General features: G+C 46.4%; 1 protein-coding gene across 33 annotated transcripts in view; it reads right to left on the bottom strand.

The window, feature by feature from the left end:
- Positions 1–401: 401 nt before the first annotated feature.
- Positions 402–17,045, bottom strand: part of EIF4G3 (eukaryotic translation initiation factor 4 gamma 3) — a 138,524-nt gene continuing 121,880 nt past the window's right edge. For 31 of the 33 annotated variants that reach the window (XM_030289413.4, XM_030289414.4, XM_030289422.4 and 28 more), the window contains 12 exons: positions 16,300–16,393; positions 15,649–15,766; positions 14,094–14,317; positions 12,855–12,970; positions 10,657–10,829; positions 8,452–8,577; positions 7,505–7,586; positions 5,632–5,730; positions 4,642–4,788; positions 3,476–3,557; positions 1,964–2,110; positions 402–1,088 (listed from right to left, as the gene is read on the bottom strand). In XM_030289413.4, coding sequence (XP_030145273.4) covers positions 907–1,088; positions 1,964–2,110; positions 3,476–3,557; positions 4,642–4,788; positions 5,632–5,730; positions 7,505–7,586; positions 8,452–8,577; positions 10,657–10,829; positions 12,855–12,970; positions 14,094–14,317; positions 15,649–15,766; positions 16,300–16,393 — 1,590 coding nt within the window. In that variant the 3' untranslated portion in view covers positions 402–906. Of the gene's footprint in view, positions 1,089–1,963; positions 2,111–3,475; positions 3,558–4,641; positions 4,789–5,631; positions 5,731–7,046; positions 7,282–7,504; positions 7,587–8,451; positions 8,578–10,656; positions 10,830–12,854; positions 12,971–14,093; positions 14,318–15,648; positions 15,767–16,299; positions 16,394–17,045 lie in introns of those variants that run through there. The other 2 variants (XR_012051690.1, XR_012051691.1) reach the window with 2 other exon arrangements.

Here is a 17,045-nt window from a genome sequence, read left to right as displayed (position 1 = left end):
CTTTATATTTTGAAAGTGAAAAGAAATAGTATTGAGTCAATTTTTCTTTTTTTTTTTCCTTTTTTTTTTTAAATATTTGTTCTATGTATTTACAAGCCTTAAAGTTGCTCTAAAGGTTCTCAAAGTATCACTAGTACTTTTTTCCCCGGGGTAGCACGGTTTTCAATGAGTTATTTTCGGAGCACTCTGGTCCTCAGCGGTTTTCTCAAATGCATTTTCTTTCCGATCCAAGGTTATGTACGGTTTAGATTACTATTTTCTTTTTAAATTTCTGAAGCAAGCTGAGAGGCAGGCAGAAAAATCTGATGACAATAAAAAAAAATTGATCTTGTCCTCATCTAGCTCACCCCAACCCCCTTCAAAGTTTTGTTGATTTATCATGCTTTGAAACAAAACTGAGGTGCGTATGAAGGGGAGGGAAATTTATTTCTCTGCTTTTGTTCTATTATACAATTTGTTTACAGAAACTGCAAATTTAAAAATTACACTGGCATTTGCAGTCCTTAAAATAATAAATTAGAAGTTTTCAACTTGTTTTTGTTTTTGCTAAACAGATTTGTTTTGCTGTGTTTTCCTAAGTATGAGTCCTTGTTTAAAAAGAAAAGAAAAAGATTAAAACAGAAAATATTTTCTATAAATAATACATGTATTTTGGTTTAGTGCTCCCGCCCTCAGGTTTGAAGTTTACTTTTGTGGGTTTGTTTTCAAGTACCTTTTTGCCTCCATGATCACCTCGGTGTTTATCGGGTTTTACCTCTCCCACTCGTGCGTGTGTGGGGCAAGGGGGGTCTGCGAGAGAGAATTGGCCTTGCTGCACTGTGATTGGCGAAGACGTGAAACTTTTTAAAAAAATACTTAAATTGTTTCTTTTTTTTGTTTGTTTGTTTTAAATCTGTATTTTAAGTTTTAATTATCCTCTGACTCCTCTTCGGCCTCCCGTAGCCACGTGAAGAACGCCGTGACAGATTTTAGCGCTACTCCTTTTCCGTTCTGCTCCGCTGGGTCCTTGCTGCTTTCCCACTTGTAGAAGGCATCCTCCGAAATGACCTCCTCGTCATACAGGCAATCAAAAAACATCCGCAACAAATCTGCAGTAATGGAATAAAGGCAGGGAACATCTGTCAGCTCTGCTGCCGACAGAGATGGCTGCAGATAAGGGGATTAACGCGACCTCTTGGCACGGGAGATGGAGAGACAAGGAGAGCACGGCTCTTAGTTATTGCTTCTGGCTGCTCACACTCGGGTGAGGGGGAAAACTGACCCCTCTGACACTGTCCGAGAAGAGGGAAAGCAGCTGTGGGAATATGTTATCTAGAGACTGGCTGGCAAGCAGGACCCACAGAAGCCCATCTCCTCTGCACCACACATCTGGATTCCCTCCAACCCCGGATTTTTGTGGCTCATCAGGAGAGATAATGCCCAGCTAATGTCATAAAGGGCACTAAGGATGATCATGTTGAATGTTTTGAGGCATTCCTGTATTTTGTGCTGCAGATTGCCTGGGAATCCCTGTTTCTTTGGCTACTCCCTTGCCTCTTGTCCTAAAGGGTTTTCTGTAGCATCTCTGGGACAAAACTCATCAGTTGACCAACTCATTCTCTCCAAGCCTACAGACACCTGTGGAGTAGCAATGCAATAACAACACCCATGCTCTCACATGCACAGGTACTGCAAACTCAGATTATTTTTTACAGCTTTTTTTTTGCTCTCTTTTGATCAACAGGTTTGTCCTTCCTTCTGTGTGGCTGCTCACAGGAGCAACCAAAAGGAGAGCCAGCCTCTGGCCAAGCATTTGGGAACCTGAGCTGCTCTAAAAATCTGGGATCTGGACAAGCTGAACCCACACCAGCTTCTCTCATCTGCTACCTACAAAGATAAGGAAAAGTACATCTTCTTCCTGCCTCCCACAGAACCCCCCTGCCCTTAAGCAGGCTCAAATCCCCAGCACAGAGGCAACACTTACTAGGAGGTTGATCAAGTTTTACTATTGATGCTTGTAGTGCATAAAGTGCTTGTAGTTCCTTCTCTGTGTCTGAGTCCAGGTACTTGAGTAAGATGGGCACTCTCTGTTTGATAACAGCAGTGTCCACTCGGAAGCTAGAAGAGTCCGCTGAGGGGAAGAGGAGAAAGCAGGGTCAGCTTGGCACACAGCAACAGGGACAGGCCTTTGACTGCCTCTACTACTGCAAACAGCAATCACAAACACAGATTAGAGTGGAGAGAACAGGAGGATGAGAAGCAACAGGAAGATTTTTGGTTAATGGCTATTTCTGGAAGTCTTGGTCCTTACAGTTCTCTAAGTTCACCGCCTGCAGTGACACCAGCTCTAATACACACAGAAGCAGCACAACCTTACTTTGCAGTGCAAATTGTGTCTTCACAGGCAACTGCATTTAGAAGGTTAGAAGGTTTTTAGAAAATTCTTTTTTTTTCCTAAAAATACCAGGGCAGAAACAGAATCATAAGTTGCACATGATATAGGAAATAGTGAATATATAAAAATATGCATTAGATGTCCATCAGCCACAAGGATGAATTATTCAGCAGCTTTCAAGTACATCATGCAACCCAATTAAGTGATATTTTGAAAACAAAATCAAAAACTCAGAGGCAAGGTCAAAATTTAAACCAGAGGATGATTTTCCTTACACAACAGGGAACCCTTAGGTGCTGAAAATGAAGTCCTGTGTCGTGTCTCTGTTAACACTAGGTGGCACGAGCAAGGTTCTGTTCCCAGAGAGAGGAAGGAGCTGGCCTGTCCCTCCCCTCCCTCACACGGTGGAATCCAGCCCTTTCTCTCCCCCAAATCACAGCTCAGAGCAGAACCAGACCCTTTACAAGCACCACTTTTTGCTGTGCCAGATGCCAACAATAAAGTTAAAGAAAGCCAAGTGAATTGAGCAGATGTTTCTGGCTGCAGTGCTTTACTCGACCCACCCTGAGGGTCTGAGGCTCATGTGTCTGACTTGGGAGCCCTCTCTTCCCTGTGTTTCCAGCTGTACAGTCAGGCAATTCACATAAACCATCTTTCCAAAATTGAAACTTTGGATATAAAACTCTTACAAGCCTGAACCCCAGACTGGCTTTGTCCTGCAGCCCACGCTGGGGTGCCCACGCATCTTTGCTGACACAGGAGTGATATGTTAATTGCCTTAATGATGATCTCAGCCATTTCCACCTTTGTTAAGAAAATCAACAAACAATCTGGCATTACCCAGGGCTGTCTGAGACCTCTGCTCACACAAAGTCACTGGGACACACCAGGGTCACCTCAGGAACACCATACCCGGCAAAGCGCCCGGCTCTCACGTGGGGAAGGGACACCCTGCTCTTGGGCACTATCCCAAATGATGGAAAAGCCTTAGTGTGTGACAAAACACAGCACTGGCCAGGGAAATGTGATATAAACCTCAAAAATACCAAATACTTCTTTGCAGGTTTGGTTTGTGTGGTGTTTGCACTGCAAGTTACTCACCTATAATAGCTGCTTTACAAACTGCTGTCATTAAAGCTCTAAGGAATGTAGGTGAACTCATCTGGCTTTCATCTAGATTAGCCTGGAATCAAGAGTAAACGGAGCAGTTAAAAACATGGCGCTGCAGGACTGCAAAATTCCAGCTCTGAACCTGGCAGCAAGTCCAGGCTCAGCTGCTGCTGCGGCACAAAGCTCAGCCCTGCAACACTTGGTGTCCCCACTCCCTCCTTGGAACTGCCTCAGGGACCTCAGCAGGCAACCCCAGCTCCCGTGGGATCCACATGCCACTGAGCGCCTCCTGCAAGGAGCTGTTTGTCTGCAGAACCAAACCAACTACGCTGGGCTCCTGCAACGCCCTCACACAGTCTCACAGAGTTTTAGGCTATTCCAACAAACTCTACGGCATGCTCCTTGGGTGGAGAGTGTTTGCTTTGTGAAAGAAATTCAGGGAATGGCTGTGGAAACTGTCCAAGGCTCCAAAGAGACTGTGGGTGATCCCAGATTTTCAGTGCTGCTTTCATTCCACTCTCAACTCCTCTAACAGCAGTGGAAAAATGGTATTTCTAACCCATTACTCTGCCATAGAAATAACTGAACTGAAGCTGACCAAGATTTAGTATAAGCACGGATGTAAATGCATTGGTTGACTATAATTTCAGACACTAAACATCTGAGTTAAAGAAGGCAGCCAGAGACTGAGAGCAAAGACCAGTGGTTGACAGGCCTTTTCCTCTTTCTTTTTCTTTATTTTAATTTTCTCTTTCAGTGCCTGGCCCAGTGCACTGGGAAAGGTGCTGTCAGTGACTGCCCAGGGTGTTTTTACAGTGGGAAATTTGGAGAGGTCATGTTGGAAAAAAATAGTGAGAAACTTCTCTTTCCTATTTTATGAAGAAACGATGGAGCAGTGTATGTCTTAAAATGTGGCAGAAGCAGGATATTCAGTGTCAGAAAGTCTATTTAAAAGGCTACACAGTTAATATGGCTAAAAGCCTTCCTTCCTGAAACTGACTCTTAAATACTGATTATATTTCAGATTTTAATTCTTTGGAAGTGTTGATTGCATAGACCAAATCCCCACAGTGTCCCGCACCCTGAGATGTTCAGACCAGAACGTATTTACAAAAGCAGTTAAACAGTCTGCAGGGAGGGTGAAAATCTCTTTGTACCTCTACCCAGTCAAAGATTTGTTCATCATTCGCCTTGTCCTCAACAATGAGTTTTTCCAGCTGCTTGTTCAGCTCTTCCGCAGACAGTTCTTTCTCTGAAAGTGCTTCTGAGGAACTGGAACAGTCAGACTCCGTGAACTCCAACTTCTGCAACACCACACGTGATGATGAGAATTAGTGAAATGCACTTTCCTAGCCTGAATTAGACCAGATTGAAGCAGGAAACTACATTTAATTCTGTTTCCTGGCATCTTTCAGCTGCTCAGTTATCGTTACCATATCAACTTTCCCTGTTCCAAAGGTCAGGAAGCACTTTACAAACACATGGGAACTCCATTATCCAGCAAAGACAAGGAGGCACCTCAGGCAGCTCCAGCCCTGCACAGCAGAGCACAAAATCAAGTGTGTGTTTGCTGGCTGGAGCTACAGGGGCTGGAATGCAACAACCAGAGCTGGCACTGGCTCGAAGGAATTGCAGCCAATGCCCCAATTCTTGAAAACTGTGACAGAGGAGCTGCAGTCCCCTCAGCAAGGCCCAGGCCATGGTAATAATTTCATTTCCTGCAGCAATTCCAAAGTGCCAGAACAGGGCAGCAGATCAGTTGAAGCTCCAGAGGGAGACAGGGACTTCCTGAGCAGCAACACCAGCAAGAGGTGAGGTGCCTCCATCAGTCCTGGCTCCCTCCAGGATCCATAATCCAAGGTGGGATGAGTGAATAAATCCTACCATTAATTGTGACCCTTTTACAATTGTCTGTCCTTGCTCCAGAACTCATTAATGAATGTTTTTTCCCAGCTGGAGAAAAAGGTCTCCTCGAGGAAGGCAGGTGGCTGGAGATGTGTGTCTGGGAGCAGCAGAGACAGGCTTTCCTCCCTGTGCTTTCAGGTAGTGCTGAAATCTACCCCAACGTGGAGACACTTCATCCCATATTCCAACTGGGCATACAAATGGGATGGAAGAGGATGATCAAACAAATGATCTGAACTCACCTGTTCCATGAGAAAGGTATGTACATCCTCCCCTTCGGGCAAGTAGTCCTTCCAACTGAGGCCAGACTCCCTCCATAAGGCTCCCACTTTCTTATGGCTCTGAAACACAAGCAGTTTGTCCATTTAAAGAGCTGAGGGACACCCTGGGAACTCACAGGGGCCGGAATGGTGCAGCTGTGTCAGGAGGAATAAAGGACAGTTCAGCCACCCAACAAACGGCCGGACAATGAGTGAGAACATCTGGAGACCCCGTGCAAGAGATTCCACATGTGCAATCCCCCTGGGAATGCACATCTGGTCAGGTGGGCAGCGCTTGGTGACGGGCAATGGGCAAGGCAGAAGTGACACGGGGGGTTCGCAGCGAGCTCCGAGGTCACCCAGGAGCAGTGACACGTGGAACAGGGCACCTTCCCACGGCTGACTCAGACCCTTCTCCTGACTTTGTCACTCACACTCCCTTGCCTTGACAGTAAGGCTCTGGCAAACTGCTCCTTTGAGAAAACTCCTCATTTACGTGGCTGTTTTCTGCGCAGAAACCAAGCCTCAAATTCAGGCACATAATCTCAAATTCTCTCTTCAGTTCCCAGAGTTTATGTAAACCTTGAGAGCAGCGCCTTTGAGCACAGACAGTTCAGCCTTTTGCAGCCTCTAATGTCACACTGACCTTAGAGCCTCCTGCCTCAGAGAGCACAGTTCTGACACACACAGTTCTGACAAGAATAAAAATGCTGAGCACAACCAGCTCTTTTCACCCAAATGCTTTGCCAAAGTTTCACCTTACAGCACCTGCTCACAGGAGATCACTGAGTACCTAAGTCAAGCTGAGAAATGCTGCCTAATTTTAAGTTTACAAAGCAGATCACAATTTTCAGTTTACAATACATAGTTCCTGCTCTGATCCACCAAGACCTGGACTAGATGGCTGATGTTACACTGAAATACCCGAGTCAAGTCTTGGCCTGGACAAGATCTGATCAGAAAGCTGTGGCAGAAACAGAGACCCAAGGCTGTGCTTCCACACCCAGAGCACAGCAGCTTTTCTTTCAAAGAATAGTTAAAAAAAAGAATGAAAATTGATTGTCCAAACAAGCACAAGACTAAAATAAATAAATAAATAGATAAAAAGCCACTCTTTGCACTGTTGGACTGAAATGCTCCTAGAACATTCAACCTGACTTGAATGCATGCTTAAAAAAATGAAAAAAAAGGCAAGTGAGGGATTTTACAGGGTTGGAAATAGACACTATCCAAAGTGCAGGATTCAGCTGGATTTAAAAAAAAAAAAAAAAAAAAGAAAAAAAAAATAAAGACAAAAATGGAGATGAGTTATAGGGAAACCACCAAACTGGTTGGACACGCAGCTGTGAGGTGTGAAAGAGAGCTCTCGGAGTCACGGGGTGAGGAGGTGTCACTACCCCAGTGCTGGGTGAACCTCAAGAGTCGGCAGGTTTAGTTTGGATAAGCACACAGCAGTCTGAGGCCATCGGGAGCTTATCCGAACCCTGAGAACCTCTCCGGTCTGCAAGAACAGTTCTCTCGCAAGATTCCCGGCACTTGCTGCTTCTGGTCAGCCCAGAAATCCCTTGAGCATGTCCCTCTTGCAGTATTTCAGCACTCTTAGCTTCTGGGAGAAGCCAGGTGCAAAGGTACCTGCAAAAGGGAAAAGTGATGAGAAAACAAAAAGTTAACTCAACTTTTTGGAACCTCGTAAGGCTTGGTTGGAAACTGGGGGTGCGAGGCAGGTTTCCTAAGTTATCTGGACTGGCTGGCCCATCCCTAAATGTCCTCATGTGGGAATGGTGAAGGTTTCATGCATGAACACGGGCGCTGCATCCACTCCTCCCTCCGGAGGACAGGAGCACGGGGCACTCACCATTTGTTTGCATAGAAGGTGCAAGATTTCAGCAAGCAAGACACCGGCTCTTCCCACAGGAAGCAAGGGTTTGCTAAATTCTCTAGAATGAAAGAAAAACAGGTGTTTTTTCTGTTATAATTCGTATTTGGAATGCAAATCCAGGGGTAGTGATCAAACGGAGGCAGGAAATCACCTTTAACTTCTGCCAGGGAGGAAGGATTTGATTAATCCAGCGCTGCTGATAAAACATTTAGTGATGCAGTGACCTTGTCACAAAGGGCTAATTACAAAGACTTGAAGTTTACATCAAAAAATATGTTATACTTATGTCAAATCCACTAATTTTTGTAGGATGTTGCACTTGGATAGACTTTGAAAATACTGTTATTTACTTAATATACTGGTAATAGGAATAGGAACCATTCAACTGGCTCACAGTTAATCCCCAAATCTGTAAGGACATACAGAAAATACAGGAAGTCTGGTCTAGGAAATGGTTTCTTGTCTTGCAGACAAGGTTTTGTGCCCCTTCAAGGCAGTGCCCAGGTGGAAGAGAAATGGAATCCCATAGTTTGGGCAGGGACACCTTCCACAATCCCAGGCTGCTCCAAGCCCCAATGTTCAACCTAGTCTTGGGCATCTCCAGGGATCCAGGGGCAGCCACAGCTGCTCTGGGCACCCTGTGCCAGGCCCTGCCCATTCTCATGGTGGGGGAATTTATTCCAAATATTCCACCTAGCCCAGCCTACCCTCACAGGGGGTAATTTATTCCAAATATCCCACTTTACCCAGCCCTCCTTCTGTTACCTCTGAGCCATGCAGCCCCTCTGCAATACCTCACTCTCTGCAAGTCAAATTCCCACAGCCTCTATGCTCCCAAATCTCTCCACTCTACAGCACTTCACCTACTGATGGGAACCACACTGAGAAAACACTACAGGCACAGCTGGGAAAGCATCACTTACTGTATAAGTTCTCTCATAGAGATTCCTCCTTCTTTTAACATGGGGGTCACCAACTCAGCCAGGTACAACCAGATATGGGGTATATCTATGGCCATGTCATCCGCCATCTCCAGGGTCTCGGAAAAACTTCAGAAGGAGGAAGAAACACCAAGTATTAAATAAAATTTAATTAATTAATTAAAACCCCACATATTTTAAAATATAATTTTAAAATTTAATAATTAATTTCTTCCTTCAAAGAAATCTGCACTTTAAAAATATTTTGTAACATAAGAGGAGCGAAGAGAGAGAGGAGTGATGAGAATCACAAAGGTAAAAACCTATTGCCATTCTATGCTTTTGGTACTTCCAAACTACGAAGACTGAATTTCTCCATTCAGTAACAGCAGAATATGTGGAAAAGACACCACCTTTTGTATATCTAACAGAGGCATCCAGGAAATCTCCAGTTATATTAATTCTTATATCCCAGCACCCAATCACTTGCTGAACAGTAACATCTATAAAACTGAAAAGCTTTTTTTTTGTCTGTATATATAAACCATCAAGTAAATGAAACCTTCTTAAAAATATCCAAACATTTAGAGAAGGGGGTTAATTCTAACAGAATTCCAAATGTAAGGTAAGCAGTGAAATGTCTGTAAGAGGTCAGTTCAGCAGAGGAGAGTTTCTATCTGCAGCAGGAATTACAGGACTGTTCCCAGTGATACACTTTCCAGAATGGCTCAAAACTCTTCTTTCCCATCAAACCCTTGCAGGTGGCTTCACTTCCCATGCCTGAGGAATGGTAATTTTTCTGCTCTCCTGCCATTTCTATCATGGTCTGTTTCTCCCTGAAAACCTTGAAAAGTCCAGTGTCCTGTTTAGTGACTATAAATCCACATTTTCTCTCACGTTTCAAACCAGAAACCATCTCCTTTGCTTTGTTCTTTGCAGCCTCTGCTGCTCCTCCAGCCTTTCTGCCAGAAATTGTTTTCCTGTTGTGCATCTCCCCAGCCACAGGCTGTGACCAGTGTTCATCCTGTGACCCCTCACTACACTTCTCCTGTGTCTCACTCCAGGTGAGGGAGTTTCTGGTGTTCTCAGCACCCACTGAACACCACTTGCCCTTTCCATCATCTTCAGGAGTTGTTTTGCATTGTTTATTCACATTCAGAGCACAGATCCCAATATTTCATCAAGATCCACTTATCCAAACTCCAGGAAGCTTGAGAACAGCTTTAATCACAATACATTTTGGATATGTATCACCTCAAACGAGTCCCTCTGACCATCAGTGCTGCGTGGACACAAGAGTATTCCCTGTGGATTTAGATTTTTTCAGCTGTTCCATACAGTTTCGAGCTCAGGCTGCCTAAACCTTTCCTGTGAGCTGGAAGAAGTTCAGGGACAGACACGGGTGCATGGAGTTTCCTGTTGGAGCAGTCAATGGTACCACAATGACAGGGACTCATATTAAAGCCAGGCAGAGTCAACTCCTCAAAAACTCAGTATACTCCATCTGCTCCTTCACTGCTGCATTTGTGCCTATCCCTGTTTTATCCCTCCTGCTCTGCACCCCAGCGAGGACTGAGTGCCACCAGGGACCTCCAGGGAAACAGGGATTGTTTTAGGACTGGACACCAGGCTGGGAACACAAAACTCAGGGAGCTGAAATGAGCCAGCAGCTGAAACTTTGGTCTTTTGAGGCAGGTCCAACCCACTGCTGCATGTTCTCCTCTTCAGCCCCTCGAGGGTTCGGCTGCTCCAGCTGAGGTGTCCTGGGAAGTGGCATGGTGTGGGTGAAGCCTTCTTCCCACTGGGAGAGTGGCTGAGGCTCTGGTGCACAGGAGCTACTGATGTTGGGTGAAGGATTCTGACTGTCTCCTCTTCCAGTCACATTCAGGGATTTGCAAAAGGCAAACAGGGAGAAGCACAGCACAGAACAGGGATCTGAACACACATGTTTAAACAGACACCTAGAGATCCACTTCAAAATAAAAACTGATATAAATATGAACATATTTATGTTCACTAAAACATCTGAAACACTAAAATATATTACAATAATAATATTCCTTATAAATACACCCAAATGATCCAGTCCTTCCTAAAGAATGTGTGGAGAGGGCAGGATACCATAACAAGGTGCTCTGCAGCACAGCATCCATTTGCAAGAAACACTGAGGAAAAGAACCTGTGGATTCTCTGTGCAGGAATACCAACCCCTTGAAGAAATCCTGCTTGCTCAGCTTCCCCGAGTGCAGCAGCTGATGGAACAACTGGCCCATGTGATCCCTGGTGATCTGACTCCGCTCCAGCGTGGACTCCACGCCCACGCGCACGAACACGGGCAGCAGGTTCTGGGCACTCAGCTCCTCCACACACTGCATGGCCTCCTGTGGAACGACATACAGCAGTCACCCTCCACTGAAAAGCATCAAACACGTGGCACGAGAGTATTTCCTACTGTAACACCAGGGATTTTTGGTGAAATGAGTACTTAGTGAGGCTGCCAGGCAAAGTGCTGAATTAGGCTGTGGAACCTCATCACATAATAATAACAAAAACAAAAATAATAGCAATAATGGAATTTATACCACTCAGGTAACATTTTTTAAAATACATAATCATATTCCAGGGCTGCTTGGTGAAAGGGCAGCAGTTACCTTGTGGATGCCACCAAAACACCTATTACTGCATCGAACATCAGGCCAAGTCAAAAAAAAGGTATTAGATCAGATTTGTTACTGCTCTGACCTGGCACAAATGCCTGTTACAAACCCTTAGCCCATCAAGAGGCAGAAAATAGCTGGGGAGCACTTGGAGGAAGACTTCCTCTTTCTAAAGCTCCCACTTTCAGACTGAAGCATTTTGCAACCTCAACAAAGAAAACACTCAGAGACATTGAGAGCAGCTCTCGAAGTCCCACATCACAAATCTTCACTGCCATCACAAAGATCTTTCTGTGACCTTCTGGGTCCAGCCCACAGATCTCAGTGTCCTTCCTGACCACAGGCACCTGCTCTGTGACTAGTTATGCCCTGAGCTACCAACACCTGGCAGCCCCAGATGTGTTTCCTCAGGCCCTGTAGGGCTTTTTCCTGCAGGTCAGGAGCCCAGTGGTCCTGGCCTGCCTGCTCAGGCTGGAGCTCATCACAGGATCCTGCTGTCCTGGGACACACAGGGAACCCTGCTGGCTGACCCTGCTGTCACCAGGGTCACAGCTCAGTGGTTTGAGCTCATGCTCAGGTCAGACTCTGAGGACCAAACACCCGCAAAGGGTCATTCCTCTGCTCTACACAGCAGGAACTCACTCATGGCTGGCTGCAGGAACACAAGTTTAAGCAGTCAGAGCTTTGCTGCACCTGAAGAGCACCAAGAATCCCCCAGTACCAAGTAATTCCTGATGCAAACAAGCTGCCTTGATTCCATGAACTTTTAACCAGCCCTGTCTAATGCAATTCAGCTTCATCTTTCCAGCCAGCCACAGAAACACACTGCTGTATTTGCAAACAGGGAACTGAAGTGGCCCCTTCATCGCAGGAATCCAGGGGAGCCTTTGGAGTCCATCCTAAGCAGGAAAAAGAGCAGAGACTCCTTGGCTCACCAGCCCCTGGGTCCCGGGCCAGCTCACTGCCAATCAGAGCAAGGTTCTTCCTCTCCAAACCAAGTATTTTATAATTTATCCCAATAACTAGATGTGAACTCTAAACAATCCATCATGAGACTATTAATCTTTCCAATTATTAATTGGAAGCCCAATGAAATGGAAGCGGCAACTCAGCTTTTAGGGTGCCAAACCAGCAACTCCCAAGTGCTGCCATTTCAAACTTGGCAGGTTTGAGAATTTATTGCAGGGAAAGATCAAATGAAGCAGCTTTGCAGCCAATGTAACACTTCTTGAAAACTCCCTGGACGAGCTAAAATACCCATTTACAAGGGAAACAAAATTTCAACCTTTTAACTAGGAAGTGATGACAGCTGCTCAGTAATTTCCAATGTTTATTAAAAATCCTCTGGAGTGATTTGTTCAATATTTAGTATTGCTTTATCTGCCTCCAGATCAGAACAGCACATGCTTTGATAACTAAATGAATACCTCTGTTTATTTTCCCACTAGCTTTTCTGCTTCCAAAATTGCTGGTACTATGGAGCTGCTCAGTGATTCATGACAGACACACATCCATCTTGCTACTTAAAACACACAGGCTGGGCTATTTTTCCTATTACCAGCAGGGCAGAAAACAAGCTTGGGAGACAACTGTCCTGAAAGTGCCCCTGGAGCTGCTGCTGCTGCTGGGCTCTGTCTGGTCCTGCTGCCTCTGTGTGGGCTGGGTGCTCACAGAGACACATCCTGGAGAGAAATCAATCACTGCTGCCCCTCAGAGCTGTCTGTTAAGTGAGGTTTGCATCTTGCTTACCTTAAAATCATTAATATGCAAGAACTCATCAATGATAGATTTGCATTTTCTCTCAATTTCCTCTTCTGATAGTGAAGGCTTTTCTTGCACTGGAGCTGGAGGAACTTCTGGCTTGGCTGGTGGAAATACAACAACAAAAAGATGTTTGAAAAAGGAAAATCAGCATTTTAGAGATGACACTCTGAGAACAGAAGTCACTAGGGCAGGTGTATCCCCTGTCCTACCCTCAGGCACGGGGTAGTTCTTTGATGGGGCTTGGAGCAACCTGGGATAGGTGGAAAGTGTTCCTGCCCATAGCAGGGGGTTGGAACTGGATGAGGTTCCTTCTAACTCAAACCATTCTGAGATTCTGGGATCCATTCCTGGCTACCTTTCCCCCATATGAACCCCCAGTATTTCTGTAACTTGACCTTGCAGGATCACAGCTGGCAGTGGCACAGGTTGAACACCTTCAAAGCTCTGCACGAACATTAAATAATTAAATGGGAGCTGTTGCAGCAAAGTTAAAATCCGCTGACCGAGATGGGCAGCAGCCCAAGGCAATCTCCCAGTCATATCCCAAAACCCTGGTCCCCATGGACTGTCTGCAACATCCCAAAGCTTCAGGATAAGCCTGTGCTGTGCTGTGGCAGTCGAGGTGTTTCCCTCACTGCAGCAGTTTCCAGATGTTTCCCAGGGAAAGAGCTGAATGCTGTCCTTACTATAAAGGTTCTGTCTGCTGGGAACATCACCCTAATTTTCCCATTTTCCCACTAACAGATGAGCCCAGCCTGGCAGGAAGGAAAAGCAGGAGGTGCAGGACTGACAGGGTGAAAGATGAGTAACCCTGGTGGGTGCCACCATCCTGCTGCACCAGGGCCGGCTTGGAAGGAGGGTTGGCAACAACATGGTGCTAAAAAGCTGCTGTGCACCATCTGTCCCAGACCCAAATCCCTGCCCTGGCCCTGGGGAATGCTTGAAAAGGGTAGATATGGCTTCACTGGGCACTGAAAAAGCATTCCTGAAGAACTGACACCAATTTGGGAGACTTTGTGTGCAGAAGCCAATGGGACAGTGACAGGATGAAACAGGGCAGACAATGCCATGGGTGGTGCTGTGCTGGCACCTGCAGCCTTTCAACCCTGCTGGATGCTCCTGGAGGGCTGCAGAGAGGGATAAGGCCCTGGAGCCCTGCACAGACACCTGTCACTGCCTTCCCACACATTCAGCAAGGCTCCCGGAGCACAGAGGAGCTGTTACCAGGTTCCTTGGCTTTGTTCCTCTCGGCCTCGGTGCTGTTCCTGTCCATCTCCATGCCTCCTGTCAGCTGCTTCACCGTCTCCAGCATCTCCCTGCGCTGCTCCTCCTGGGCCTGGTTGTCCAGCAGCAGCTCCTTGCTGCTGCTGCCCCGGAGGAAGGTGTTGGGCCGGGACAGGGAAGGTGGCAGAGGTTTGTCATTCTTCTCCCTGCCCGTGCTCCCACGACTGCCAAACAAAAACCCGCTCAGAGCTTAGAAAAGGAACTCGAGGGCTTCACTGCAGGAGAAAACCACCCCCCAAGCCCTGCAGGATTGTTCACTCTTTCTTACAGCTATACCCACAACCAAAATTAACTAATTTCCAAGATGCACAAATACAAATAGAAATACCCAGAGTGGACAGAACAGCCAATGCTTCCTAGAGAATATATGGAAAAGCAGTGCTCTAAAGTACCCATTTTATACATGGAATAGTGAATTTTATAACACAAGGACTCCGTTTCCCTTTGAAATAGTGTGAGAGCTTTAGATTAGATGTAACAAAGAAATTCCCCCCTGGGAGGGTGGGCAGGCCCCAGCACAGGGTGCCCAGAGAAGCTGCGGCTGCCCCTGGATCCCTGGAATTGTCCAAGGCCAGGTTGGGGGGGGAGCTTGGAGCAACCTGGGAGAGTGGGAGGCATCCCTGCCCATGGCAGAGGGTGGGAATGGGTGATCTTTCAACTCTCTCCAACCCAAAACATTCTGAGATGAGAGTTGTATTTTTTACCCATTAATTGAAAAATACCTCCCAAACAGTGAGGGCTCCCAACAACAGGTGACAACAATCTGCCCTACTAATCATTGTGTTAATGAGTAAAATGGGCAAAACGATGCCAAAATGGAGTAATTTCCAGGTAAGCCCAAGTTTTACTTGAAATAGAAAGGAAAACATTAGAGGCACAACCCAGGAAAACACTTCAGCAGCTTGTGGGCACTGGAAGGAAGAACCAGTGACATTTTAAATGAACTGTACATTTATAAACCGTGTCTAGAGTTAATAAATTATTGAGGGTTAATACATGTTTCATGCTCCAAACCGGAGTGGCTGCAGCCCTGAAGGAATTGGAGTGAGAAAGAGGTTCTGCAGTTTTTTGTTGAATGTGGGAGCATGGGCAGGTCACACCTGCTGGGAAGGGTCAGACACAATTTTATGCTGCATTTCTGCCAGGTTTTAGGTGTGTTTTCCTGGATAAATAAACCTACTGACCTGGCTCAATTCACAGCCATTAAATCCAACCTATTATTACTACATTTTATCTGAAGAGTTTGTAATCTGTTAAACGCAACTACCCTTGACTAAAGGGTGAAGTGGAAACTAAAACATTAATCAAAATGGTTTTAAAAATTAATTCCACCTTCCTCCCCTGTGATACTATAAAATACAGGCATGTTCAAAGGTAACTCAGAGTGGGAAAAGGACACAGCCATTCCTGAAAAAACAAGGAATTCTCTTCTATCCAAGTGCTGGTGCCAGAGCAGGGGGTGCAAAGAGCAGAAGAGCGATGGAGCGACACTCACCTCGTTAAGGCCCTGCGAGATTCTAGTTCTGAAGATGCAGATGAGGCAGATACTGGGGACACTGGAGGCTGCAGGGCAGAAAATCTGTTCAGACTTGTGGCACTTGGTCGCAAGGAGTCTGGAGATGGTGGAGACAACACAGAGCAGAGCGACAAGGTCAGGAGCTGCTGACGGCTCAAGGTCACCGAGCAGTTCAGCCAGAGCCACGGGGACAGAACTGCAGGGAAGGGCTGGGCCTGCCCCACTTCAACCCTTCTTGCCAGGAGCTCACACACAGAGGGGAGCAGAGGAGCCAGAGGGGAGCCCTCACTGGGGCTGCAGCTCCTCTCAAGGGGCAGCTCTGATCTCTCCTGTGAGCAGGGACAGGACCCAGGGAAGGGCTGGAGCTGGGCCAGGGGGGTTTGGGCTGGAGATCAGGAAAGGTTCTTCCCCAGAGGGTGCTGGGCACTGCCCAGGGAATGGTCCCGGCCCCAAGGCTGCCAGAGCTCCAGAAGTCTTTGGACAGGCTGGGATTGTTGGGGTGTGTGTGCAGGGCCAGGGGTTGGACTCTGATCCTGTGGGTCCCTTCCAGCTTAGGACATTCCCTGGTTCTGTGAACCCCACCCAAACCTTTGGCAGCAAAGCCGAGGGTGAGGGTCCATCCTGACTTACCCATCTCGCTTGCCTTGGCTCCACCACTGCTGCCCTTCCCCCAGCTGCCCAACTGGGCTTTAGGCACGAGCTGAATCTTCTCATCTATTGTGGGCTGTAAAACACACCAGGATGTACAAGGGCAAATCATACAGTGTAATAATAAATGGGAGATGTTTTGGCAATAATCCCAGTCTTGTCTACACCAAAATACACTTCACATATTTTTGGAAGACTAAACTGTGGCTCAAGACAGGGGACACAAACAACAAAGGGCATCACAAAGTGGCTCTTCCAAATGTCAGTGAGAGGTGAGAGACAGTGAGCAGGAGCTTCTTTTTACTGGGAATTCTGAAGCTCAGGAAGGTGGAAAAGCTCAGTATATCCATATTTGAAAGATGTTCAGTTTGTTTCTGATGTGTAAGCCAGTTTCACTGTCCATCAACTGTCCAGTCATGGCTTTGGGGGGGATCTGCAGGGCACCAAACAATCCAGAGGGCGAAGGACGACAACAGGTCGCAGAACTTGGAGGAAGAAGTGATGTCTGGCAAGAAGAGAACATTGATTTTACAATGTTCAGTTGGAGAATTTATTGACAAGGAGGTTGTGACCTCGCAGATCTCAGGGGAGCTCCTCTTTCCTTCCAAAGCAGCTGCTCCAGCAGCTCCATTTGTATGGAACAGAGGGGAAGGGCTTTTCCCAGGTGAGTGGTAAGGCCAGGCAGGAGGAGGCTGAACCTCTCCTGCTAATGAATTTTGGAGACTACT

Source organism: Taeniopygia guttata, chromosome 21 (assembly GCF_048771995.1).
Source record: "Taeniopygia guttata chromosome 21, bTaeGut7.mat, whole genome shotgun sequence".
NCBI lineage: Eukaryota > Metazoa > Chordata > Aves > Passeriformes > Estrildidae > Taeniopygia > Taeniopygia guttata.
The sequence above is the reverse complement of the archived record's forward strand: the minus strand, read 5'-3'. Positions and strand labels throughout refer to the sequence as shown.